The sequence below is a fragment of the Zootoca vivipara genome, chromosome 4 (genome assembly GCF_963506605.1).
Source record: "Zootoca vivipara chromosome 4, rZooViv1.1, whole genome shotgun sequence".
NCBI lineage: Eukaryota > Metazoa > Chordata > Lepidosauria > Squamata > Lacertidae > Zootoca > Zootoca vivipara.
The window spans coordinates 76,531,398-76,558,694 of record NC_083279.1 but is presented as its reverse complement, the minus strand read 5'-3'; the positions used below and the strand labels follow the sequence as shown (position 1 = coordinate 76,558,694).

The window sequence follows — 27,297 nt, the reverse complement described above, 5'->3', positions numbered from 1 at the left end:
CTTTTTCTAGGAAAAAAAAGCACTGTCCCAATGTCAGGGGAAAACAACCACAGTAAGTTTTTGGAGGTGTATTGTCTACTCCAATGAGATTTTCAATGGAGGGTAGAAATGCAACCCCAGAAAATATTTTTGTCTGTGGTGTAAGAAGTGTGTTTGACAATACTCAAACACAGGGGTCAGCAAACTTTTTCAGCAGGGGGGCGGTCCACTGTCCCTCAGACCTTGTGGGGGGGCTGGACTATATTTTGAAAAAAATATATGAATGAATTCCTATGCCCCACAAATAACCCAGAGATGCATTTTAAATAAAAGGACACATTCTATTCATGTAAAAACATGCTGATTCCCGGACTGTCTGCGGGCCGGATTTAGAAGGTGATTGGGCCACATGTGTCTGTAAAACAAATGAAAATACCCTCTGCCAAAGTTGTGTCATTCTAAATAATAATAATAAATAATTTTTATTTATACCCCACTCCCCCTGACCAGGGCTGGGCTCAGGGCGGCTAACACCAAATATGAATTACAATAAAACGTAATAGAAAAACAACAACAAACAAGCAAACAAAGTTAATTTAAATACGGCTTAAAATACGGCTTAAAATGCAGCCTCATTTTAGTAGTAGCCCATAAATCAAGACCATAAAGGGAGGAAACATCAGATATTCACCCAAGCCAGCTACCGGTATCCATGCTGGTCCTACATGGGCCAGCAAAAAAGCTGAGGGAAAATTTATATACCAGATCCCATATAAGGGGTCAGAGTGAGTCTAAGCCGAAGGCTAGGTGGAACAGCTCCATCTTGCAGGCCCTGCAGAAAGATGTCAAAGATCTGTGCTGCAACAGTGGGTCCTTGGAGTAGTGATTGCAAATTTGGTTAATCCGTTGTCATGTAACTGCAAACTTGTTTGATCTCAGTGTTCTTTGGTGATGCGTCCCTGGCCATTTTTCTATGAAAAAATGATAACAGTGACTAGGATAGTAAATACACCCTAATGGCAAAATGTGATTCATTTTGGGAGCATTGTGTGCTACAGATTTTCTTTTGTTTCCAGTAGAAAAAATGGTAAGTGGTAAGTGCTGAAGTTTGGAGATGCTGTGTGGGTGACAGTTAGTGTCCTAGAAGGACTACTTTTTAGACCTGCTTATTGTGAATTGCACAGTGAAAATTGTGAGTCAGGGGGGTGCTTTCACCCCCACAAAATTGAATGGTTAAAGTGTACTCCTGGTTTTTCCCTAGATTACTGTGCAGCCTGGCTTCAACTCCAGATGAGCTGCCAAGGAAGATCTTTGCTCAAAGCAGTATTTGGTTGCACTAGGGTGGGCACTGGGGTAGCTTCTAGATGTTGGACAACAATTCCCATCATTCCTGACCATTGGCCATCCTGGCTGCGGATGGAAGCTGTAGCTAATCCTACCCCTGTTGACTATAATCTAGCTAGCCCATGCGTTGGAAGTTCAGTCCCACCATAATAAAGGAAACAAACTTATCAACAGAATTGTTATATGTAGAAATTCCAGCTAAATAAGTACTAAATGCATTTTTTTGGTCAGCTCATTGACCGACAGTTGGATGGTATATATAAAATAAATCAAGGAGCCACCTTGTTGATATAATGAAATTGACTGGGAAATGTCATTGTGATAAACCCAGAAGCTTAGACACAATAAATAATTGCAGATTTGGATTGACAAGAGTTATGATTAAATCCCAAGTGGTGTCTTGAATTTGATGTGAAATATGCTGTTCAACTGCTTCAAAACAGTGAGTTTCTGCTAGGTGGGAAATTGCCAAGAAAGTCACAGTTATATTTATAATGTACTATTTCTTTAAATTGCTGTTAAATTGCAGAGTCAAGGAGGCTGTATATAGAAATGTGACTTGCATTAAAAGCTGTACAAATGAAGCATTGCTAAAATGAGAAAAATTATAAGCAGAAATTATGGCAAGGTAAATGTAAGTTGACAGTAAGGCAAGCCAAGATACCCTGTTTCTCATATTTTAAGACATACCCATAAATTAAGCCATAGCAGGATTTTAAGCATTCAAGGAATATAAGCCATACCCCAAAAATAAGACATAGTGATAGGCGCAGCAGCAATGTGGGCCGCGGCAGGAGGAGGAGGAAAAAAATAAGACACCCCTTGAAAATAAGCCATAGTGTGTTTTTTGAGGGAAAAAATAAATATAAGACATGTCTTATAATATGAGAAACACGGTAGTACTTGTGGAACAAACTGACAATATTAAAAAGTGAACACACTAGAAGTAGGAAACTCTCTGGAGAAAGATGTCAGTATAAACTGAAGGAAGGGAAGGAAACTGCAGGGAAGCTAAACAAATTCTTGAACCTGTGTTTAATTGCAAGGATGTTTAATCTGTGTTTAATTGCAAGGAGAGAGAGGCCCATATGTGAAGCAGTGTTTTGGGGAAGTGAATTGTGAAGAACTGTGTAAAATGGGGATGAAAGAGGATAAGGTTGTAGAACTGACTAAAGATATTAAAAAACTAGTCTTCGGAGCCTGTTGGTGCCCACATTTCAGTTGTTAAAAGAACTCCAAAGATCAAAGTAATGAAGTATGTCCACAGAGAATGGCCATCTCCAGTCTCTCAACCAATTGTCTGTCCTCAACTGATGGGATGTGGACGCTAAATACTATTGTCTTAGGTAAGTTCCTTTCAACCTTGGCTTCAGCCATGCACCTGCAACATGGCTATAAGAACATTGACTATAGCATTACAAGGCTATTATAGGCTTGAAACCACTTGCAACCAACCAAGAGACACTTTACACAATGGCCTAGGTCTTGATGCCACCCTTAAAAGTCTCTGCTAATGGTCTGGAGACAATCAGGAACTGTCTGAGATGTGGTGCATCAGCAAAAATTGAGTAGGTTGAGGAAGTCTCCGTGGGCAGGTTGCTTTTGCTCGAGTTTTGGCGATTTCTCCCCTCCTTTGATTCTTTGCAATTTCCCCACACTATCCCAGACTACCGTATATACCTGAGTGTCCCCTGACCACTTGGAGGGGCTTTTCATGGGGTGCATTGGGAAGGGAGGCAGCAAATCCTAAGCAGCCTTGAACTTAGGATGTGCCACCATTGAAACTGAAGTAAAGTCACCAGATCAGAACATTTTTTAAATAGTCAAATCACTTTCTCCAGCACTTACTGAATTCCACTATCTTCTGTCTTGAACTGAAAAAAGAGGTCCTCATCTCTGACCTATCAATATTTCCAGTGATTTGTTATGAAGACCTATGACTTCGTATACAGAAGACTCTTCATATCCACACAAAAGGTTAGGGGAAGAGTTGCAATATTTTTTTGATTAAGGATTGTCACCCCAGCTGGTGAGTTTTGCTTCTAGCCGACATAGCTGGTTTCACAAACATCTAAATTCTATAAAGGTCCTAGTGATTGCATTTTGATATTCTTCAGAGAGACATATGAACTCACATTGTAGGTAGTATTTTTGACAAACTTGATGGACTAGGATGAAATCTTGTTTCTCCACAAAACAGGGTTGTCAGCATAGACTATATAAATTGGTGCCAGTCAGATGTAAAATGGAACTATATCCAGTTAATCTTTGTTGTCTTTTGCTCATATTTGCTTCCTTTCTGTTGTTAAATATATGAAATTGTGTGGCACGTTGTGTGAGAGAGGTTCCTTTTCAAGGTTCCTTTATGAAGGCTATTTATTACTAATGATGTTTGATTTCTTGGGGAGCATTGGGATGAGCTTCAGTTGGCTAGTAATTTGTTGCTTTAGAATGCTATGATAAGCAACTGATTAAGCCAAGTTGTATGACTCTGAGGATTGTGGTTAACTACTTTATCTTCAGGAATATGGTTGATGCCAAGTCACAGACAGGTAATTTATTGGTTTTTTTCAGTGTTTGGGGGGGGGAGGGAATCAATATTGCTTATGTTTTTAAGAACCTGAAGAGTGAATCAGCCATTTTATATTGCTGTTATGCAGAGTTTGGGAATTTTTATGTAGATTGTTATGAATGTTTGTTGGGAAGCAGTTTATAAAACTTAAATAAAACATTCTTTAAAACATAAATATGTTTGGACACTAGTTCAGTGGCATTAAATATACAAAACCAAATGTTTGTAGCATATTGTTTTCGGTTTTTAAAAGCAAGTACTTCCAGTTATTGAAAAATTTGACACATTCCAAGTTTAGCTTCCATTGTGTGTGGAAGACAGTTGGAATTTAGATACCCTATGGCATGTATTTTTAGGTAACAAACAGCATTTTAATCTGCTTTTGAATTCATTTATTCTGGAATTGGTTGCCTTGAGTGTGAAAATTTTGAGATAAACATACTTGACTCTATAAATTAATTCTGGGGGGTGGGTGGGAACTGAATTCTTGTTGAGTTTATGTTGTTATTGGTTGTTATTGCTTCTGTGTAGATCCAAGGTGGTACTTGGAATGAAAACTGGGATTCTTGAATACTACAAATCAGTGGAACACAACAACATGCAACTGAAATGTCAGTCATATACCACACATTTCAATGGGTTGGCTTTCCCCATGCCACCCTTGTTGCTTGGGAACCAATAATTTTGATATTGGAAAAAAACTCCACTTAATAGGTGTTATGCCTTCATTGGTTTAAGTGACTTCTTGTAAGTCATGATTTGTGAAAATTCTTTGCACAGCTTTTAATGCAGGCAGTTTTCTTTTATCTGTGTACCGATGACTCCCCCTCCCATCTATTCTATACCGTAGGTATGCTCTATAGAAGTGTTGCTTGAAGAGCTGGTGTGGGCAACCCATGATCCTTGGCTAAAAATCATGTGACTCTTGACCCTTAAAAAAAGCACCTACCAGCAATTAGTTCAGACCTCAGCAATCTGTTACTCCCTCAGTAAACCACTGGATAAAAAAGGGGTGAGAAAGACCCCCCCCAAAAGTGTTAGAAAAAGACCCAGCAAGAAAAGAGGGTGACAGAAAGAGTGAAAAGAAGGTCGTGGATAGGAGGAGAAAAAAGTGTTGGCCCCACACACTTTTGACTCTTGCCCTCAGGGCCGGCCCTACGTATAGGCTGGGTGGCGCAGGGCACCATGGCGCCGGCCTGCCAGGAGGGCGCTGTGAGCTGCGCACTGCGCCCACCCGCCCACCGCGCTGGGAAACGGGGCGGGAGGGCGCCGGAGAGATCGCACTGTGCCTGCCCGCCTGCCCACCACGCTGGGAAACGGGGCGGGAGGGCGCCGGAGAGATCCGGTGCACCATGGCGCAAGGGGCGCTTAAGACGGCCCTGCTTGCCCTACCACTGGCTACAGCCTCTCACACTGCCATTATGCAGCCACTGATAAATTATCCTTGAGGGAACATGCCCCTGGACAGAAAAAGATTGTTCACATATGCTAGAAGGGTTCAGTATTAAGAGTTCAGAGTAGTTCATTCCCCTGTGTTTGTAAGTTTTTTTGATCTAGATTATTTAAATTCTTTTTGTGGCCTTCTGCCTTGCTGCTGAGCAGTATACCCTATGGCATGCTGGGAGCATGCTTTTTGGAGACTGGATCCATGTCTTCAGTTCTGAGGGGAAGAGGTTAAAATGCATTGATCTGGACTTTTCCAGCAGTCAGGGTATGTTAAACTATAGCCCTCAGTTCCCCCAAGTTCAGACATAACAAGCATCAGTGGTTAGTTAGCGGAAGCTTCTCCTGCAGTGTGAGAAACTCAGATATACAGTGGTGCCTCGCTTAATGAATGCCCTGCTTAACGAAATTTCCGCTTAACGAAAGGATTTTTTGAGCGGAGGTTGCCTCGCTAGACGAATTTGTTTTATGAAAAATTCGTCTAGCGAACCGCGGTTTCCCATAGGAATGCATTGAAATTCAATTAATGCGTTCCTATGGGCAAAAAAAAATTAAAAAAAAAATTCAATGCATTCCTATGGGATTCGCTAGACGAATTTTTCGTTATAAGAAAAGACCCGTGGAACGAATTAAATTCGTCTAGCGAGACACCACTGTACAATATAAGCTAATCGGCAAATAGTACCTTAAACCTCGGTTACAGTCACCGCATGTTACTAGATGGTGTCTAGGTGCCTTTGCGGGGATGATGATGATGATTGATGGAATATAAATGGTGGGATATAAATGCAATAAATAAGGTCTTCTGCTTATGTGATTAAGAAAGCTGGAGGGGCCAGCCAGATGGAGATGTCAGTCGTCATCTCGGCATCCAGAGATCTCCATGTAGTCACAATTGGACCCGTGCCAGTTGCAAAACACACCTGGTGCCTGGATAATTTTGAACACTGTTCCTGATTCTGTGAGAGGAAGCAGAAGTGGAAAGCCCATGAACCTGAGCCTTGCACCTGTAGGAGGAAACCATTAATTCCACTTACATCCCAAACCAGACTTATGCTTGTAACCGCTTCAATGTTTTATCTTAGTGGCTGAACCTCTAATAGGGAGTGAGGCTTATTTGAGCAGTATGCCAAACTATAGTAATGAGCATGGGGAGAAGGAAGTTGGATCAAGGATGGTACTAAAGGCTTCACATGGTTCTCACACCCACATCTGTTCTCCTGTTCTTTCTCTTCAGCAGAAATCTCTCAAAACCTTGAGTTTCCGCAAGGATATCAATGCTCAAGCTACTTCAAACTGAAAATTAGTGTCACTTCCTTTCCCAGGATGGCCATTCATTACTTTTTCTTCCACCTACTATGGCACAGTAGGTTCAGGAGGTAGAACAGTCACCAAAACCGTGGTTTGTCAATATCAGCATCACGCCGTAACAAAGCTTGCGGAAACTATGCTTCCAAATCTGATTCCAAAATATGGCATCACTTTTTAATTAGCTGGCGGTTTCTCAATGTCAGTATCATGTCAAGCCACATTTAAGCTTTACAACTCATGATTTGCTGTTACTTTTAAGCTGAATATATGTTATGCACACAACACTAACAGTACGCTGTGTATTCACATTCTTTACTGTCACAGGAATTCCCCCCTCCGAATCTAATGGTTAAAAGTGTGTGAAATTAGAATCTTTTAATTCTTGTCATTTGCTTCTTTCTATTCTCTGCTGGAGAACTAGCTACTATTATGAAGAAGATATTCTGCGTTTCTGCTGCAGGACATTAAAATTGTGCTTCTAACTTTCTCAAAATTGGAGCGATTCAGCTATGCATATACCAAATTACAGTTCTCTATATTTTAAAGTACCCTAACCATTCTAATGCTCCTGCCTATGAATTATGAGGCATATGTATTAATGTATTAATATATATTTTATATTAATCAGTCACAGACAGGTGTCACCTGTGCCTTAAAAAGTATATTATATCTCATAAGTGAAGTGATATATGTGAAAAAGGAAAAACCTATGCTTTGGAACATAGACGTGTATGTTCTGTCAGTAATGTAGAATGCCTGAGAACAACTAATTCTTTGATTTGTCTCATGGCTTCTGTCATAACAGTTGGGATTCTCTGATATAAAATGAATGAAACTTTTAAGTCCTTTAGATGAAAAGGCAGCTATTCAATCTTTATTAAAGCTTGTTGCTGGAATGTAATATACTGTATTGAATCTTTCCTGGCTTAAGTCGTTTGGAAATGCTTTTTATATTTGTGTTTTATAAGAAACCTGTGAGGAATGCTGCAAAAGTGGTGTGTGCTTGCTTCTAAATAGGCAAGTGCGTTTAGGCAAACAATTAAGGTGGAAAAAAAATCCTATGTACACACAAGTGGTCTTGTGTGTACCCCGTATTGACTCTTACTATGTTATATAAAACGTGACATGGATCATGGATCCTGGGCACTCAGGGTAGGATGGCCACTAATGTATTTCCCAACCAATACCCCTTTTCTATCCACTTGTGGTTTGCATAGGGCTACATGAAGTAAATATGTGTTGAATGGAGATTGGGGGCTATTAGGCTTGCTAGTGGAAGGAGGCAGTTTAGTGACACTGTGGTTGAGCAAGACACATACAGAATAATCCTGTTGAGCTCAGGGCTCCTTAAGAAATGACTTCCTTGTTTGTTTATTTTAATAGGATTCTAGTACATTTTTATTCTGCTTTCTTAACTTTTGTTGCATTTGTTTTCTTGTGCGTGGAAATACACCTGGCGTATAATCTTAATTTTTGTTTTGTTCATTTTTAGTTTATAGTATTCCAAAGCGGCACAGTGCATTTTTTGTAGTATTTGACATGCTTTTTTAAAGGAAGGGTCCTAGCTAGAATAACCAAGAAACTTTTCCGATTCTCTTTACCTTAGATTTAGTATGAGCATCTTTTCATAGGATAAGAGGTATGACTTTTTCCTATACTGTATACTTTGCTGTGTCTTCCATTATCAAATGCTGCAGCATCTCTTGGGAATTGCTTTCCTCTTTTCTCATATTTTATATATAGAAGAATAGATAGATAGATGCCTAGTTTATCTTCTATCCCTTTATTCACCTTGTAAATGGTTTTATATGAAAAAATGGGTGTACTAGTAGTTTAAAAGACACAGTTGACATCAGTTCTAATATGAGTGTATGTTCCAGTTTGTAATGTTTCTTATCAGGGAACTGGCTTATCCCCCATGAGGTACAGTAGCTCCTATGGGAGGGGAGTGTGAGAGTATTTAGCGGAGGCTCTCCATGCCCTGATTCATCCTCAATGACATGTACACCAGTGTGTGCCAACCACTCTTGTAATGGGAAGTTGTTGCTTGCTAACTGTATGCCATACAACCATCTCTCTGTCTTGAGTTCCGGCCTGCAAATTACTCATTTAGAAGTAATTGTGGGAAGGGTCAGCCTGGGAAGGAAGGAAGAGGGCTCCTGTGCCCATTGATCCCTTGATGTGCATTTGTTCTTAGGGATGTATTGTGTCACAGATAAAAGTTCTTCATATAGCAGAATTGCCATTGTTACAAAATTGTGGTTTTTTAAATGTGTGTGTGTGTGTGTGTGTGTGCGTATACACACACGCCCACCCCCCCATGTTCTAGTTATATATTTCTGTCTACATGTAGAAAAGTTAAAACTTGAGGATTCTGTTGAAGTGAGGTTAAGAGTCTCCTTTGAAGCATGTGCTATATTCAGACATTAAATTATAAATTAACTAATTCCATTTTATAAAATTATGCAATTATGGCTGTCTCTCTTGCTTTCTCTTATTCTGAATCCCTGACCCGCTTCTTAAAAGTATCAAAATGTCAGTTTCTCTACATTTGCAATAGGGAGGAAATCATCTAGGCTTAATTTCAATGAGATTGTAAAATCTTGTCTTGGCTATATCTAAAGTAACTTTCATATTGAGCTAGTTAGCTTGTTCAATGAAAACCTGTCTGATTACTAGCAGATATGGTACAATTGCATCTCGGATATGTAAAAGTGTAGCACCGTTCAGGTAGAATTGTTTGCACGTCACTTAAATTTGTCCTTTGCTTTATAAAATCGGCCACTTCAATGTCTTAAAAATAAAACAAAAAGAAATTAGATAACGGTGTGATGGATATTAAATATTATCTAATTCAATTTTTCTCTGTTCCAGGTTTTAAACCGGCATCATGGCTCATTCAAAGACTCGAGCAAATGATGGAAAAATTACTTATCCACCAGGTGTTAAGGAAATATCTGATAAAATTTCTAAAGAAGAGATGGTACGGCGGTTAAAAGTGAGTGACCAGTTTTATTACATATTTCGGGCAGTTCTAATTCATGCAGCTTTCATACTTTTTGCTCCTGTGTTTGTTTGTTTTTTGGTTTGTTTGTTTTTTACTACGGCTAACATTACTAGGAAAAAATATTGTTACTTGCAAATAAAAACAGTAATAACACTATTGTGAGTGGTGAGGGGCGGCAGTTGATGGCTTCAGCTGTGTCTCATAGGGCTGGCAGAGCTACAGCAATGAATGTAAACTTCCCACAGAACCTATTTTTCTATTACATGATGAACATGTGCCATAGTGAACTGTAGTTACTGTATTTTTCCGTGTATGACTAGGTTTTTAACCAAAAAAATAGGTTTAAAATTGGGGCTCATCTTATACACAGGTAGTGCTGACGGGTGTTTTCTTAATTTGGAATCCCCCAAAATAGGGTTTGTCTTATACATGGGGGCGTCTTATACATGGAAAAATACGGTAATTTGCTGCTGAAATCGGCAGAGCATTCTCATCATGTACATCTACCAAACTTTCAAACAAGGTTCCCCTTCCCTCCTTCTGCTCAGATCTGTAGAGGTAAGAGTTTGTCACAGTTATTTTTTCGGTAAATATGGGGGGGGGGGAGAGAGAGGGAGAGAGAGAGGAGAAAGATGTCCTAGCTAGCTAGCTAGTTCAGTGACAGTAAGGACAGTATGTTCTGAAATTCACAGATACTGGGAAACCGAGAATGAAATAATGACATGGAAGTCAAAATTTGAATATAGTGTTTAGTTAAATACCCAACTGAATGTAATAGTTCTTACATAGATACTAATTGGGTATAGTTATTATTTATTGGTCTAAGGTGAAGCTGCCAACCTTTTTCGGACCACCAGCAGGCACATTTTGAATTTTGAGAGAATCAAACATGTTGACAGCACCGTACATATTGGGAGCTGGGTCTATGGACACAAATACAAGGGGAGGTGCAGTTGAGACATGGCCTAGGGTGGATGTATGTGTACAATTCTGTTGCCCCACCATGCATGAAATCTATGCACATTAAAATGACATGGCTATGCTCCATCATGTGTAGGCTGCTTGCAGAGTATGAGAACCGGCGCTTTCCCAACATTGTGCAGCCTAAATATTACACCCTTTCTTGCTTCCACAGTGTGCTTATCCTATTCTCTCTGCACACAGAAAAAAATCCAGTACCCAGCTGGTATCTTAATTGGATTCCTATTTGCAGTTAGCGGAATCATTGGTTGAGATCAGCATTACCAGAGGCCAGAGAAGGAGAAGTGGAGTTTCCGACTGTTAGTTTTATGGAATCTTCTATGTCATCATCTTATAGATGCCTTAATAAGTCTCTTGTGGAAAGGATTGTATAGATCTTAGAGTGTTAAGTAGTACATAATTGATTACTTTTTATATATTTGAAAAGAGATACTCCTAAAAATTGATCACTCGCCATTTATATTACAGTTCAAAGACAGGACACAATTACGGGGCCAAATGATTCGTGATACGCTTACGTTTTCTCAGATATAAATTAGCTTCCCTCCGGTATAAAGGGCAATATGGATAGACAACTGTTTGTGCTTCATGCAACCGAGCATTACAAAATCTTGAAATTTTAAAATTGATTCAATAGAGTAAACATCTGATGCCTTCTGGGTTTGTAAATAAGTTTCTAGGTATACGTAGAAGGTTAACTTTGATTGTACTCTTCTCTTTGTAATTAGGCCTGACTAAAATTGCTCTTAATAATTTTAGTGTTTGAGGTTGGTTGCTGGTTTTTGTGTGTAGCAAAAAAATATTGCAATATGCTGTGGTAATAAATACGTTTTGTTAGAGAATGCAGTCTTTTTCATGTTAGATGTTAGATTTTCCAGAGGTTTTGTTGCCGTGTAAGTGAACTTCAATAGCTTTCGTGAAGTACTTTGAACGACAAAGCTGAACTCCAGAGAAGCTTGAATAATTTGTTACATTCTTATAAAATAATGAGTAAATCCATTGAAATCAATGCGTCCAAGTCATTGATATCAGTGGGTCTACTCTGAGAATGACTCACATAGATTTTCTATATATCAAAAGATCCCCAGTGATATGAATATTAAATGACAGTCTGAATCAGAGCAGCATACAGTTTTTTACAGCCCTGCTTTATTCAAACAGTTCTGTTGTTTTAAATCACAATTTCCTTCGGTGCCCCTCTATCCCCATTCCTCTCAAACCTCTGCTGTTGTTTAAAACCATTTTAAAGTGTTGCTTTCCTCCCTTTCCGCGCTTTACTTGAAATTCAGCCATTGTTTTAAACCCCTACTTCCCCCTTTCAGTGTTTCTCCCTTCTTACTTCCATGGCATACACTGCTGTTGTACAACCTGTCTTCTCTTTTGCTCCCCTCCTTCACTCTGACCTTATGCAAATCCGGGTTGTGATGTGGCACTGCAAATCCTCCCAACGGGGGCTGTGCGATGGAAGACTTACATTTTTATATATAGGAAGCCACCAAACACTGAATCAGACCCTTGGTCTATCCAGCTCAGTATTGTCTCCATTGTCTGAAAGCAGCTCTCCAGGGTTTCAGGCAAGAGTCTCTCCCAGCTCTACCGGGAGATGAAATTTGGGGCCTTCTGCATGCAAGGCAGTCTCTACTAGTGAGCTATGGCCCTTCCCCAAGGGAAGGGAGAAGAGCGATTGTGTTGATTTGCTGCAGCAAAAGCAAACTTGTGGCACCTTAAACAAGTGCAATCTTTATAGGCCAGAATCTACTTTGTCAGATACAGATTTATTTTGACTGTACATTCCTGTCGGCAGCAACCATCTTTGCTATGTATTTATTCCTAGTGCTGTTGCTTGTTGATATGTGCTATTAGCAAAGGTGTAATGCAAATATTATTTGCCACATGACTGTAGGTTAAATACTTTGACATTCGGCCATTTTGAAGCTTACCACATTCCACCCTCATTACGGGAAAGTCGAAATAGTCAGGAAAATGAAGAAGCGCATAGAGAAAAATAGCCCTTTTAACGTATGTGTTTTTTTCCCTAGAGAATGTTGCTTATCTTGGAATTTTCTTTTGGCAGATGGTTGTCAAAACATTCATGGATATGGACCAGGACTCTGAAGAAGAAAAGGAGCTCTATCTAAATCTCGCTTTGCATCTTGCCTCAGATTTTTTCCTTAAGCATCCTGATAAAGATGTACGCTTGCTCGTAGCTTGTTGTCTTGCTGATATTTTTAGAATATATGCCCCTGAAGCACCATACACTTCACCAGATAAACTTAAGGTAAGATTGCATGTGTATTTTCTGTGACTTTGGATGAGCAGCAGTGTTGTTTTATGTTTCTTTCTAAACATTCAAAAACAAACAAGTAATTGAGAGGTTAGAACTCTTCAGCAGAGCTTTTGAACTCCATATTCTAACTCAGGCATCCCCAAACTGCAGCCCTCCAGATGTTTTGGCCTACAACTCCCATGATCCCTAGCTAACAGGACCAGTGGTCAGGCATGATGGGAATTGTAGCCCCAAACATCTGGAGGGCCGAAGTTTGGGGGTGCCTGTTCTAACTGATTTGAATTAAATATTTTTAAATGCACTGGCTCCATTTTCACAAGTTAGCTAGGTACAGTGGTGCCTCAACTTACAAATTTAATCCGTTCCGAAGGCACCTTCATAGGTTGAAAAATTCGTAAGTCAAAAAGTGCCATTGGAAACGCAATTTCCCACAGGAATGCATTGGAAACGGAAAAATTTGTAAGTCGAAGCAACCCCATCTAAAAATTCGTAAGTCGAAAAAACCCTATCTAAAACCACCGCGGTTTCTGTTCGGATGTCGAGAAATTTGTAAGCGTGCGGCCATTTGCCCCATTCGTAAGTCGAAAAAATTGGTTGTCGAGTCGTTCGTAAGTCCAACAAAGTTGTTGGATCAGTGTGGGAATTGTTACGGTGTGTTGTTGTTGTTGTTTAGTCGTTTAGTCGTGTCCGACTCTTCGTGACCCCATGGACCAGAGCACGCCAGGCACTCCTGTCTTCCACTGCCTCCCGTAGTTTGGTCAAACTCATGTTCGTAGCTTCGAGAACACTGTCCAACCATCTTGTCCTCTGTCGTCCCCTTCTCCTAGTGCCCTCAATCTTTCCCAACATCAGGGTCTTTTCCAAGGATTCTTCTCTTCTCATGAGGTGGCCAAAGTATTGGAGCCTCAGCTTCACGATCTGTCCTTCCAGGGAGCACTCATTTCTTCCCCTTCTATTTGCCAGGAGGTGATGGGACCAGTGGCCATGATCTTGGTTTTTTTGATGTTGAGCTTCAGACCATATTTTGCGCTCTCCTCTTTCACCCTCATTAAAAGGTTCTTTAATTCCTCCTCACTTCCTGCCATCAAGGTTGTGTCATCTGCATATCTGAGGTTGTTGATATTTCTTCCGGCAATCTTAATTCCTGCTTGGGATTCATCTAGTCCAGCCTTTCGCATGATGAATTCTGCATATAAGTTAAATAAGCAGGGAGACAATATACAACCTTGTCGTACTCCTTTCCCAATTTTGAACCAATCAGTTGTTCCATATCCAGTTCTAACTGTAGCTTCTTGTCCCACGTAGAGATTTCTAAGGAGACAGATGAGGTGATCAGGCACTCCCATTTCTTTAAGAACTTGCCATAGTTTGCTGTGGTCGACACAGTCAAAGGCTTTTGCATAGTCAATGAAGCAGAAGTAGACGTTTTTCTGGAACTCTCTAGCTTTCTCCATAATCCAGCGCATGTTTGCTATTTGGTCTCTGGTTCCTCTGCCCTTTCGAAATCCAGCTTGCACTTCTGGGAGTTCTCGGTCCACATACTGCCTAAGCCTGCCTTGTAGAATTTTAAGCATAACCTTGCTAGCGTGTGAAATGAGGGCAATTGTGCGGTAGTTGGAGCATTCTTTGGCACTGCCCTTCTTTGGAATTGGGATGTAGACTGATCTTCTCCAATCCTCTGACTACGGTGTAGTCTGGTCCTATAGGCCCAGTTTGAAAGGAAGTACTAATAATATTTGCTACAGTGTATTTAGGCTTGGAGTGACAATTGCCTGTTATTTAACACAGGTTTATGTTGCAAAACAAAGCCTAGGAAAATTGAAAAGTCGATAAGCAGGGACCTTTTGCCTGTTAAAAGAATTTTGAAATAAATTTTTGCAAGTGCTAAACACAGTTGTGCGTTCCTATGACCCTTAAATGAGAACTTGATTATATGAGTTAGGGCAGCATGCAAAACTTTAATTGAGTAGCTGTTGACAATAAGGGCAAGGTAGCCCTTATTGTGTAGGTTTAAAGCTATTCCAACAGGCAAAAACTAAAAACTAAACCTAAAAAATTAATAACCACTGGCATTCTGTATGCCTTCTAATGACCTTAAAGTTATTTGTCTCTGTGTGTGTTCATATGAATAATAAATATTGTCAACTGCCTGCTTTCAAAAGATATTAATTTGTTAAATTATGGCATTTGGGGTCGAATTATGGCAAGTCATTTGGCATTTATTTCCTTGACTATGTGAATTCTAAAGTAGTTTGACCAAGTTTGAATTTTAGGTAGAGATATGTTTCTGTATTATGAAGTGTTCTGATGTTAGCAAGTAGTATTTATGTTTATGGCTTTCAGCATTTCCATCTTGCTCATCTATATCGTCTGCAGTTTGTTGTGTTTGTTTTGCGAGACTCATGTATCTGTACAATAAATGAAAAAGTTGTAAGTTACGGAACTTAGTTGTTGACTCCCATTTGCCTCTTTTATGATAGCGCTTGAAAAACATTGTCCTGTACTGAATGAAAATGAGTGTCATTTTGTGACCATTTGCTAGGGACGTGGACATTTGTTTTATAAACTTGCCACACAAAATGTAGTTTCATCATAATGTTCTCAGGGCCTAGAGCAGGGGTCCCCAAACTAAGGCCCGGGGGCCAGATGCGGCCCAATCACCTTCTAAATCCGGCCCGCGGACAGTCCAGGAATCAGCCTGTTTTTACATGAGTAGAATGTGTCCTTTTATTTAAAATGCATCTCTGGGTTATTTGTGGGGCATAGGAATTTGTTCATATTTCCCCCCCCCAAAAAAATAGAGTCCGGCCCCCCACAAGGTCTGAGGGACAGTGGTCCGGCCCCCTGCTGAAAAAGTTTGCTGACCCCTGGCCTAGAGTATGGTTCAGATTTTCTGTTGAGAAGAGCCTAAGTTTTCCTGGGGGGGTGGGTCTTCCTTTCACCTTTCCACCTCCAGTGTGGTTGTGAAGAGGAGTTCAGAAGGTTTCATTTTTGTTTTTGATTAACTACAGCTTGTTGTTTTATCTGAGCTTGGCAAAATTGGTTAAACTCAACTGCGATTTATTTATACCGTAACAATAATTTAATTATTATGAACTTGTAGATAAATAGCTACCGCTCCGGCGGGAAGGTAAATGGTGCTTCCATGCGCTGCTCTGGTTTCGCCGGAAGCGGCTTAGTCATGCTGGCCACATGACCTGGAAGCTGTCTGCGGACAAACGCCGGCTCCCTTGGCCAGTTAAGCAAGATGAGCGCCGCAACCCCAGAGTCTTCCGCGACTGGACCTAACGGTCAGGGGTACCTTTACCTTTTACCTTGAAACAAGTGCAACTTTAAGTTGAAGTTAACAAGCGAATCATAGTTAAGATTAGCCACAGTTTACCATGTAAGACTAACTCTGATTAATTGAAACTGAAGCAAACACTTCTCATTTCCTCGTGGCCATGCCAGAAGAGGGGATTGAACATTATGATAAACCATAGTGGATTATTCCAATTACGTACATAACTTCTTTTTCCTCCTAAAATAATAATTCCAAGGAGTTGCACAGTGCTGCATCTTTGTAATGGAATGGGCATCTGAGTCCATGCGTGTCATGGACTCTAGTTTTTCAGCTCAGTTCCTTTCAAGGGTCCGGCTGCTATTGTCGATAATAAAGGTCGTGTCTTTTTCAGCTATTCTATCCTCAGTTTCAGTGCTTCTGAGTGGCTTATTGCTGCTTTTATTGATTCTAAAACCATTATATGTTACATTCATTTTAAGTAGGCCTGTAGTGTGTTGTTGTTTTTAAAATCCTTTCAATCAGATGAAAATGTGCTCATGATTAATTGGAGAGAATATTTTAATACAAGTACTTAAACTGCAAAATGCAAGCACTATCTTGAAAGACACCCCCCCCTTTCTCTTAACACATGGGAATGATGATACCTGGCATAATGAATATGCATCCTGTAAAAACAAGTGAATACGCCTCTTTCTTCTGAAATTTTGCTTTTACCCATATGCAACTGTATGCAGATTTAGCCAACAGATTAATCAACTAAAACACACATGAGTAATGGATTTAAATTTTAATTGGCATGCAACCCTAATTGTAATCCATTTTAAAGATGCAGAATAAATCATGCTGATTAGCTGTCTGTGTTTGTACAATTCTCAGAACAGTGGTTTTAAAGAAAATGGTTCTCATATAATTAGTGGTTTCCTGGGTTGGGCAGAAATATAGTAAAGAGAAATTTGTGCATTTATTTTCTGTTAATACATAGTTTGAGTCTGAACTCAGTCTAGAGTTCCTTATGCTCCTTACTATGGACAGATTGGTGGCGCTGTGGTCTAAACCACTGAGCCTAGGGCTTGCCAATCAGAAGGTCCTGTGAGCTCCGTTGCTCGGTCCCAGCTCCTGCCAACCTAGCAGTTCCAAAGCAGCTCTGGTTCGCCAGAAGCGGCTTAGTCATGCTGGCCAGGTGACCCAGAAGCTATACGCCGGCTCCCTTGGCCAGTAAAGCGAGATGAGCGCCGCAACCCCAGAGTCATCTGCGACTGGACCCTTTACCTTTATGGACAGATTGGTTTTTTGAAGTTGCCTTGTTCTATATCATTGTTTCCCAAACTTGGGTCTCTGACCACTGGTCCTGTTAGCTAGGGATGATGGGAGCTGCAGTCCAAAAACAGTTGGCAGTCCCAAATGTGGGATACACTGTTTCCAGAAAAGTTTCTTAAAAACAACAACCCTATTTTCTTTTCACCAAGTCTGACTGTAGATTTCTTGTTCTCCAGAATAATAATAATATGGCAATTTAATTGTCGTGGGGTAGATTGATCAATCAGTTTGCTTGAATAACCCAACAATTCCCACATCCTACTGCATGTGAAAAGCTAGCTGTTGTATTTTCACATACAGGTGTTTCGGGGAGAATGGAGAAAAGGACTACATGGCTCTGGATGCAATACTAATCTATTTGGGGGATGGGGGACGGACTAATCCACTTTACAGTTCCAGATGTGGTTTCTGCTTTGTGGTACTGGTAAAGGGTCAGCACAGTACTGCTTCTATTCTCTTTGGGAAAAGTCAGTCAAATGCCTCCCCCACCCCATTTCTCTGCCCACATATAGGAGAAAAGTTTAGAGAGGCCATGTGTATACAGCAGGCATCCCCAAACTTTGGCCCTCCAGATGTTTTGGCCTACAACTCCCGTGATCCCTAGCTAACAGGACCAGTGGTCAGGGAAGATGGGAACTGTAGTCCAAAACATCTGGAGGGCCAGAGTTTGGGGATGCCTGGTATACAGCTCTAGGTTGGATGGTGTACTAAATTGTAAAAAGAAAAGAAAAAAAGGAGTCTCCTAGTATGCAGAGAGAAGACACAGTGCAAGGTCTAAGAAAGCACCAATGAGAGTCTCTTACCTGTGTGAGACGTTTCATTTTTTTAGCCGCTCTTCGTTTGCATCTCGGGTCAGCAGGTGGGCAGCAACAAACTAGGATAGCAAGTTAATAAAAGGTAAAGGTAATGATAATATACAGTTAGCACAGTCTGAGATTGACAAGCCATAGTTTAAGGTTGTAGTTTGTTGGCCCACAGTTAGTGAGCCGTATCTGATACAGATGTACAAACCTCAGTAAACTAAAAAAAGTTTACGGTTATATCAGAATGAAGCTACATGGTTTGGATAGAAAACTGCTAGGTGTAGTTCTCTTTACCTTGTTATCAACACTGCAATTTCTGAAGCCACAGTCTATGTCTCAGTTAGTTCGGAGAACTCACTTTGACTATAGAAGACTAGTTTGAAGTAAGTGGATTGGTACCATATTAACTCAGGCTGGCTAATAGATTGTGAACTGAAGCCTAACTACACTTATTCATAGTCTTTCCTTGTTGCTTCCCTCATCTTCTTTCCATTTTTTTACTCGCTCTGTTGAAATTTAGATTGGTACATTCTTTTAGGCAATAGTATTGTTATATTAAGGGACACGTTGTGGTGTAAAGCACTGAGCCTAGGGCTTGCCAATCAGCGACACAGGGTGAGCTTCCGTTGCTCGGTCCCAGCTCCTGCCAACCTAGTAGTTCGAAAGCACGTCAAAGTGCAATAAGATAAATAGGTACCGCTCCGGCGGGAAGGTAAACAACATTTCTGTGTGCTGCTCTGGTTTCGCCAGAAGCAGCTTAGTCATGCTGGCCACATGGCATGGAAAAACTGCCTGCAGATAAATGTCGGCTCCCTCGGCCAGTAAAGCGAGATGAGCACCGCAACCCCAGAGTTGTTCACGACTGGACTTAACTGTCAGGGGTCCTTTACCTTTATTGTTATGTTAAATTGCCAAGTACATTCATTTCCACTTGAAATGGCTACTTGGTTAACCTTTATGTAGTGTGTTTTGAAAGTGTTCAGTATTACTTTTTATAAGTCAAAAGTTAAAAGAAATGACGTCTAGCTTTGCAGCCCTCTTTTACTAGATTGTTCACATTTACTCTCTTCATCACAACGATATATTTCACAAGCTTTTCAAAAGTGCTTTTTTTAACATTGTCAGTGTCAACAGTCTTGATTCCCAGACACATTATTTTGAAATGTTTCTTCCCAACAACAATATATTTCATAAACCTAGCTTTTCAAATGCACGTCTGCCGGTGCTGATATTACAGTACTTTGATTTTAGCCTGATCATTTCCAGACAAATTACTTTGGAAAAGGCATTTCAAACAGGCGAAAGGAGGAAGGACAAGAACCCTATCCAATTAACTTTCACTTTCCCAATAGAATACGTGTGAACTTTTCAAGGAGCAGAGTTTTCTTCAGCGAAACCTCTCAAACGGCAGTGCTCTCGATGACCCAGTTGCCAGAGCTAAAACCGGGAAGCGTTTTGGAAGATGTGGTGTTGTGTGATCCTTTTCGACACCTAGACCTTCTAGTAGAGAAGACAAAATTATTTTGAGCATATATTCCACCTCATTGTTTGAATTTATTTGAGGTGATGCTGAAATGCCAAGCTCTTACACCTGTTGCTCCACCGTGCCTTACGCTTCTGACTCATGTGTCTGCAGATTTGACAGCTCTTTTGATTTCTGGTGTCTTTCAGCACCTCCATCTGTATATTCTCCTTATCAGTTGTTACTCTTCTCTAGGTTACTGCTCAGCATGCCCTTTAAAAAAAAACTTCTTAGGTGACAGTTCCCTCACACTTGCTTTGTCCTCTTGAATGGCTCACACACACTGTATGGGGGCTGTTATGCACAGAAGTTTAGCATCCGAAGGAAAGCCCCCTGGTGGCTGTATCTAGGTAGGAGATGTTGCTTCCAGCAGCCCTTTTCATTTCAAGACTTTTGTGCACTCCGTATGGAGAGTTGTGAAAATTCGTTTCTTTTGCTTTCTACAGGTTGGTAAACACAAATGAGTTTTTATACTCCTAATCCATTCTGGCTTGCCTTGGCAAAAGGCTTAGGGTGATCAGACAATGTGTGTGAATTGAGCAGTCATGGAAAGATTGAGGAGCTGTTCCCATGGATTTCCCACTGCATCTCTTGTTGCTGCTGAAATTGCTGAAAGTACTTCTTCATGCCATGCGGTGCATAGTTAAACTATAGGACTCTCTCCCACAAATCTAATAATTAATAATGCTAATAATTATTATCAGGATTTCATTCTGTCATTATTCACTGTAATAGACCTGATTCAGAATAAAATTAAAGTAAAAACAAGTGCTGCAAAATCCTGATTGATGTTCCTAATATTTTCTGTCTTTTTATGTGCTTCAGACTTTGATTGTGAGAATAAGAGGTTAGTTAAAATATGTTACGAATTCTAGTTCATAGAGAATTGATTTTTTCAGTGGAAGTGAATGCTTATGCAACTAGTATATATTTGTTATGTGTGTGAAATAAATACTGTACCTGTTCTTTTCTTTGCAGGATATATTTATGTTCATAACAAGACAATTGAAAGGATTAGAAGATACAAAAAGTCCACAGTTCAATAGATATTTTTATTTGCTTGAGGCAAGTGTAAATTATTTTCTATTTATAAGCTATCCACAGTTGATTTAAAACAGACAAAAGGTTCACTTTTTAAAAAATATCATGCTAGTGGATACCACAGGACTTACCTTTTATCTTTTTGTTAGGTTGCTCTTCCAGATACATTAACTGTCTTTTTTTCCTATATAGAACATTGCGTGGGTTAAATCTTACAACATATGCTTTGAACTTGAAGATAGCAATGAAATTTTCACACAATTGTACAGAACATTGTTTTCTGTAATCAAGTAAGTATATTTTAATGTTTTGTTGGAAGCCGCCCAGAGTGGCTGGGGGAACCCGGCCAGATGGGCGGGGTATAAATATATTATTATTATTATTATTATTATTATTATTATTATTATTATTATTATATCTTTAACAACAAATTTATTCATGAAAAGGTTGGGATTAAAATAGTACAGGCAATGACCAATTTACACGCTTTCAATATGTGTATGACCATGCACATCGCAGCAACCTGGAAGTGGCTGGGAAATGGGATGGAGCACGCAATGACCCAGAACGCAACCCAGGCACATATCAGGGGTTGCCTGTATTTCAAATTGTTAGGGATCAGTACCAGACTTACAGGTGCCCAGGCCACTTAAAACACCACAGATGCATTGTTCATTAAAGTAATTGACTAAGGTTGCAATCCTATACACTAGTGGTAGGGAACCTCTGACTTGCCAGAGGTCCCCATTTGGCCAGCAGTATGGTTTGACTCAAACCACATCCACCTGCCATGTTAGACATGGGGCAGACAAATCCAGAGGGCTGAATTGAAAAGGGGAGGCATGAAGTGCATTCTAATCTCCACTTCGTGGGCAAAGTCTTCAAGCAGGTGGTCATGGGCCAGATCCAGGTTCTTTTGGCTGAAACTGATTTTATAGATCCATTTCAGTCTGGGTTTTGACCTGATGTTTGTACAGAAACAGCCTTAGTTGCTCTGTATGGTGACATTTGCCAGGAGAGAGGCAAGGAGTGTGTGTCCCTGTTAGTTCTCTGAACAGGGCTGCCTAACTTCTGTTGTCTATGCTCCCGTAACTTGATAATTTAGACTACTGCAGTGCATTTTATGTTGGGCTGCCTTTGAATACAGTTTGGAAAGTGTAGCTGGTGTAGACTACAGCAGCTAGATTGGTGACTGGGACAGGATGATCTGAACATATAACATTGATGCTGAGGCATTTGCACTGGCTACCAATTTGTTCCCCATCCATGCTTGGGTGTAAGTCCCATTCTACTCAGTGGCACTTACCTCTGAGTAGGCATGTATAAGATTGCATTTAAAAGTTCTATTTTAAATGAGTTTATAGTCTTTGTGTACACACAAGGTACAGTTTTGCCCATGCGCAAAACTGTTAATGACAACTCATAGATTATATCTTTATGGTCATGAACAGTTGCAGAAACACCTTACTAAATATCAGCCAAGATAGATCCCCAGATCTGGACATTTCTAGTCATAGTTTACTAGTGTAATGTACATTATTAACTTCACCTCTGCTGAGCCTTCTATTTGATGCTGGAGTTGCGAAAAGCACAAAATTACAACGTTGTCACTAATTTTACATCAGAGAATGACAGTAATAAATGGACTGGGCCACATTCCTCCAAATGAAAAGAAGAAGTGTGAAAATATGTGTGACTTTTAAATCAATCTTTTTGTCTAGTAAGCAGAATAGGACTTGGGATACCATGGTTCAAATGCCCCCTCAGCCATGAATCTCACTGGGTGACCTTGGGCCACTCCCTGGTCCTGAATGAGGTAACTGTGCCCCTGAAGGACCAGGTGCGCAGCATGGGAGTCATTTTGGACTCACAGCTGTTCATGGAGACACAGGTCAATTCTGTGTCCAGGGCAGCTGTCTATCAGCTCCATCTGGTACGCAGGCTGAGACCCTACCTGCCTGCGGACTGTCGCCAGAGTGGTGCATGCTCTGGTTATCTCCCGCTTGGACTACTGCAATGCGCTCTATGTGGGGCTACCTTTGAAGGTGACCCGGAAACTACAACTAATCCAGAATGCGGCAGCTAGACTGGTGACTGGGAGCGGCTGCCGAGACTACATAACACCGGTCTTGAAAGATCTACATTGGCTCCCAGCTTTGGTGTTGGTGCTGACCCTTAAAGCCCTAAATGGCCTCGGTCCAGTATACCTGAAGGAGCGTCTTCACCCCTATCGTTCTGCCCGGACACTGAGGTCCATTGCCGAGGGCCTTCTGGCGGTTCCCTCGTTGCGAGCAGCTAAGTTGCAGGGAACCAGGCAGAGGGCCTTCTCGGTGGCGGCCCCCGGCCTGTGGAATGCCCTCCTATCAGATGTCAAAGAGAAAAACAGCTACCAGATTTTTAGAGGACATCTGAAGGCAGCCCTGTTTAGGCAGGCTTTTAATATATAATAGATTATTTTATTTCACTTTTCAGTTGGAAGCCGTACAGAGTGGCTGGGGAAACCCAGCCAGATGGGCGGGGTATAAATAAATTATTATTATTATTATTATTATTATTATTATTATTATTATTAATCTCCTAAGTGTAACCTATCTCTCGGCTTGTTGTGAGGATAGAACGAGGGGAAATCATGTGCACCACTCTGAACTCCTTGATGGAAATATTGGATAAATGTAATAATAGTTTGTTTTACTTATTTATCTTATGGCTGAACCATTGGGCTAATGAGCTGAAAACCTGTTCCTCTTGATTTCAGCAATGGTCATAATCAAAAGGTTCATATGCATATGGTGGATTTGATGAGCTCTATAATTTGTGAAGGTGATACAGTGTCGCAGGAGCTTTTGGATACAGTTTTAGTTAACCTGGTGCCTGCACATAAGGTAAGCAGTAACATTTCCCTAATTTCCTGGCACTTCCGCTACTTTTATTTAGCAGCAACAGGCATGTATTTGTATGTGGAAAAGTTATAGTGGCTCTGTAACCTTTTATTCGTGGCTCTGTAACCAGGGTTAGACTGCCAAACTGAAGCAAGAAAGTTGGCCAAGATCTCCATCCCTTGTTCCCACTTATTTGTTGTTGCTGTTTAGTCGTGGCTGACTCTTCGTGACCCCATGGACCAGAGCACGCCATTCACTCTTGTCTGTCCCACTTCTTATACAGAGATCAACTCTCCTTTTTGGGGGGGTGAGAAGTTGGAGAATTGCATTTGTTTCAGCTCAGTGTTGCTTGAGTTTAATGGCAGATAGCACTGGGTAAACTCCATTCATGTGTGTGTTTTCCTCTTTTGTCCTCAAATGGCATTGTTAGTAACACTTCCATTCCAGAAGAGGGGCAAGCAGAGCTGTGTTCCCTGTCGTGGCGCTTGTTGGGACAGGGGAGTGCAGGCAGAAAAGCTGTGTGCAACTAGGTTAAGTCGGCAGATGGGTGACCTTCCTTCTGGATAATAATTTGTAAGGCTAACATTAACTAAATCATGTTTATATAAAGTACTTGGGGTGTCTAGCAGTCTTGGAACATAAGGGTGCAAATCACAGTATTTCTTTATGTCTCCGTTGTTCTGACTGTAGCTGTGTCTCAGCCAAATATTTGTTCTTCTTCTGAAGCTGATTTGGGAAAGAACACTTACGTTTGGGAAGGAAAGCTATTTTCCCAACTCTAGGTAGCACAGGGAAAGCTCATGTTTCTACCTTTTTGTGCTTAATCCTATCAATACTCCATTGCTTGGTCAAGAGTATAAAGACTGTGTGTATTTGCCATTTTGCTATTTCTTGAGGCACCATATTTGGAGGACTGTTGAAAAGTTGCCTTGGCTAAATGTATATTATTTCATGTTGGCTTTCCCAGTTTTCGGAAGAGTAATTAGCTGTTTCAGATTTCTGGATGCAAGGAACTATTAATATCTGGAAAACACAAGAGTATCAGCTGGCTTTTAATTTTTATTTGAAAGCATTACATCTTAGGATTCACATGGTACACTTTTCAGTTAGTCATTATTAATTGATCTTGAAATGAAATTGATCTAGCTATTGTTCAACAGTATTTTATAACTGAATTTAACCTGACTCCATTTTTCACAGGGTTAATTGAGTTAAATAATTTAATACCATCAAGGAAAAAAAGCAATTTAAATTGAGTTTCTGATTTTCATTTTTGCATGTTTCATGAACAGGGATGTGTGTTAACTGGTTACTATAACAACTAAATATTCATTTGCAACTAAATAAAGCTTTTATACAACCTTGAAACATAATCCCAAACCTTTGGACGTGCAGCCCACATACACTGCAGAATTACACATGCTTAGAGGCAAGACAGATTTTTGTTAGGCTCTTCCTGTAGACATGCAAGGATACTATACAAAAACAATTATTTCAAAGGCTAAGGCTACAGTTTTATGAGCTTTCATTTATACACATGTTCAGCTGAATAAAGTTGAATTTACTTCTGAGTAAAGTTGCTTTAGACTTTGCTATAAATGTCCTGAACTTTTTCATCATCATCATCATCATCATCATATATTTATACCCTGCCCATCTGGCTGGGTTTCCCCAGCAACTCTGGGCAGCTCCCAACCGAATATTAAAAATACAGTACAGCAAAGCAAGAGTTGGTAGTGAGCAAAATAGTATTTCTCAGTGGGACAGAAAGTAATGTTGGTGCTGTTAAATAATTAAACATAAATTGGAGAACTGAACACATTTCAGAAGAACAGGTAGCTGGACAGCATAGAATATGAGTATAGGATCACTTGTCTGGGCTTTATAAGTGATACTAGTGATTTATACTGTATAATCCCCGGAGTACTAGCAGTTCTGGTGATTTGCTAGGAAGCAATAAAACAATAAATAGTAGTGCATAACTTAGTTTGTCAGTTATAATGTTTAAATGTGGATTATTGGTCTGAAAAAATAACTAAACCAAGGAAAACTGTTCAGTTGAGAGATGAAAGATAGCAGAAACCAGGATTTATGGCTGACAGCACAATCCTACATGCATACACAGAAGTCCCAGAGTTCAATGGGACTTAACCCAGATAAGCACACATAGGATTGCAGCCTACATAGTAGCCTTTTTCTGAGCTTTGAAAATTTGACACGGCATTGACCAACTCTATAGTTGTTTCTCTATATTGTAATCATAGTGGGGTTTTCCCCCCCCAGTACTTGTAGTACCCTTTTTTAAAATTGGTATTATTTGTCCATCTTGTTTGTGAAGATTTGAAAAAAAAAGGCCAGTATCTGAGCATACATTTCAAGCACACTTTTACAGCGTTTCCTGTCTGAAATATACCTTTCAGAACTTAAACAAACAAGCATATGACTTGGCAAAGGCTTTACTGAAGAGGACGGCCCAAGCTATTGAACCATACATTACTAATGTAAGTGAGGATTTAAAGTGACTGTGTAGATGAAACTGAGTAAAATGTATAATTTGATGATGACTTAAGTACGTGCATATCCAGAGAGCCAGTTAAAATTGTCCTAAGTTAAAACTGCTTAAAACCCTTGGAAAGCAGAACGGTTCCCGAATGACACCAAAATAAGAGTAACATGGTCTCTAGGCAGGCCTTCTCAGGGAAGGTATTTCACACGGGCCACCACAGGAAAAGTGCTCCCTTTCTCTAGCTGCTACATATCACAATTCAGATGATACAGGGACCTGGAGAAAGGCCTTAGATGGCATTCCTGGTCGATGGGTGAATTGATATGGCAATCCAACAAATAATTTGGTTCCGAAGCTGTTTAGGGCTTTAAAGGTTAAGACCAGTGCTTTCATTTGAGTTCTGAAACTTCCTGATAGCTTGTGGAGTTGTGTCAGTACAAGAAAAATACATTCTCTTCGCCAGAAACGAAGAAGACTGTCATAGCAGTGCTCTAGGCACAGCAGTATTCTGCCGGAGAATTATTAATGTAGATTGTGAAATGTTTTATTTTCAGCTGTACCCAATAATTGTTATCCTTTATTCCAGGCATCCCCAAACTGCGGCCCTCCAGATATTTTGGCCTACAACTCCCATGATCCCTAGCTAACAGGACCAGTGGTCAGGGAACATGGGAATTGTAGTCCAAAACATCTGGAGGGCCGAAGTTTGGGGATGCCTGCTTTATTCTGAATAAATGTGGTTTCCATTGCACATACATTTTAAAACAAATTGAACAAAAAATGAATCCTTTGGGAGGAAAGGCGGGATATAAATTTAATAATAAATAAATACGATTTCTCTTGTGTTTGAAAGCTCATTGCGTTAAAGGGCGCTCGGAAATTTAGATTATGAACCTAAGCAGGTAAATCCAGCTGAAACTATAGTGAGTCCCCTTCGTAGGGTTTGTTGTTGTTTCCTGCAGTTAAGTAGCTGAGTTACCAGAAATTTAAGATAGCAGGCGTTTGGGTAGAATGCTAGGTTA

General features: G+C 40.3%; 1 protein-coding gene across 1 annotated transcript in view; it reads left to right on the top strand.

The window, feature by feature from the left end:
- PDS5B (PDS5 cohesin associated factor B) overlaps positions 1 to 27,297 on the top strand; it is a 67,641-nt gene that overhangs the window by 4,848 nt on the left and 35,496 nt on the right. Inside the window, exons 2-7 of the mRNA XM_035115198.2 lie at positions 9,524 to 9,647; positions 12,712 to 12,915; positions 20,828 to 20,914; positions 21,083 to 21,180; positions 23,646 to 23,772; positions 26,190 to 26,270. Coding sequence (XP_034971089.1) covers positions 9,540 to 9,647; positions 12,712 to 12,915; positions 20,828 to 20,914; positions 21,083 to 21,180; positions 23,646 to 23,772; positions 26,190 to 26,270 — 705 coding nt within the window. The 5' untranslated portion in view covers positions 9,524 to 9,539. The remainder of the gene's footprint in view (positions 1 to 9,523; positions 9,648 to 12,711; positions 12,916 to 20,827; positions 20,915 to 21,082; positions 21,181 to 23,645; positions 23,773 to 26,189; positions 26,271 to 27,297) is intronic.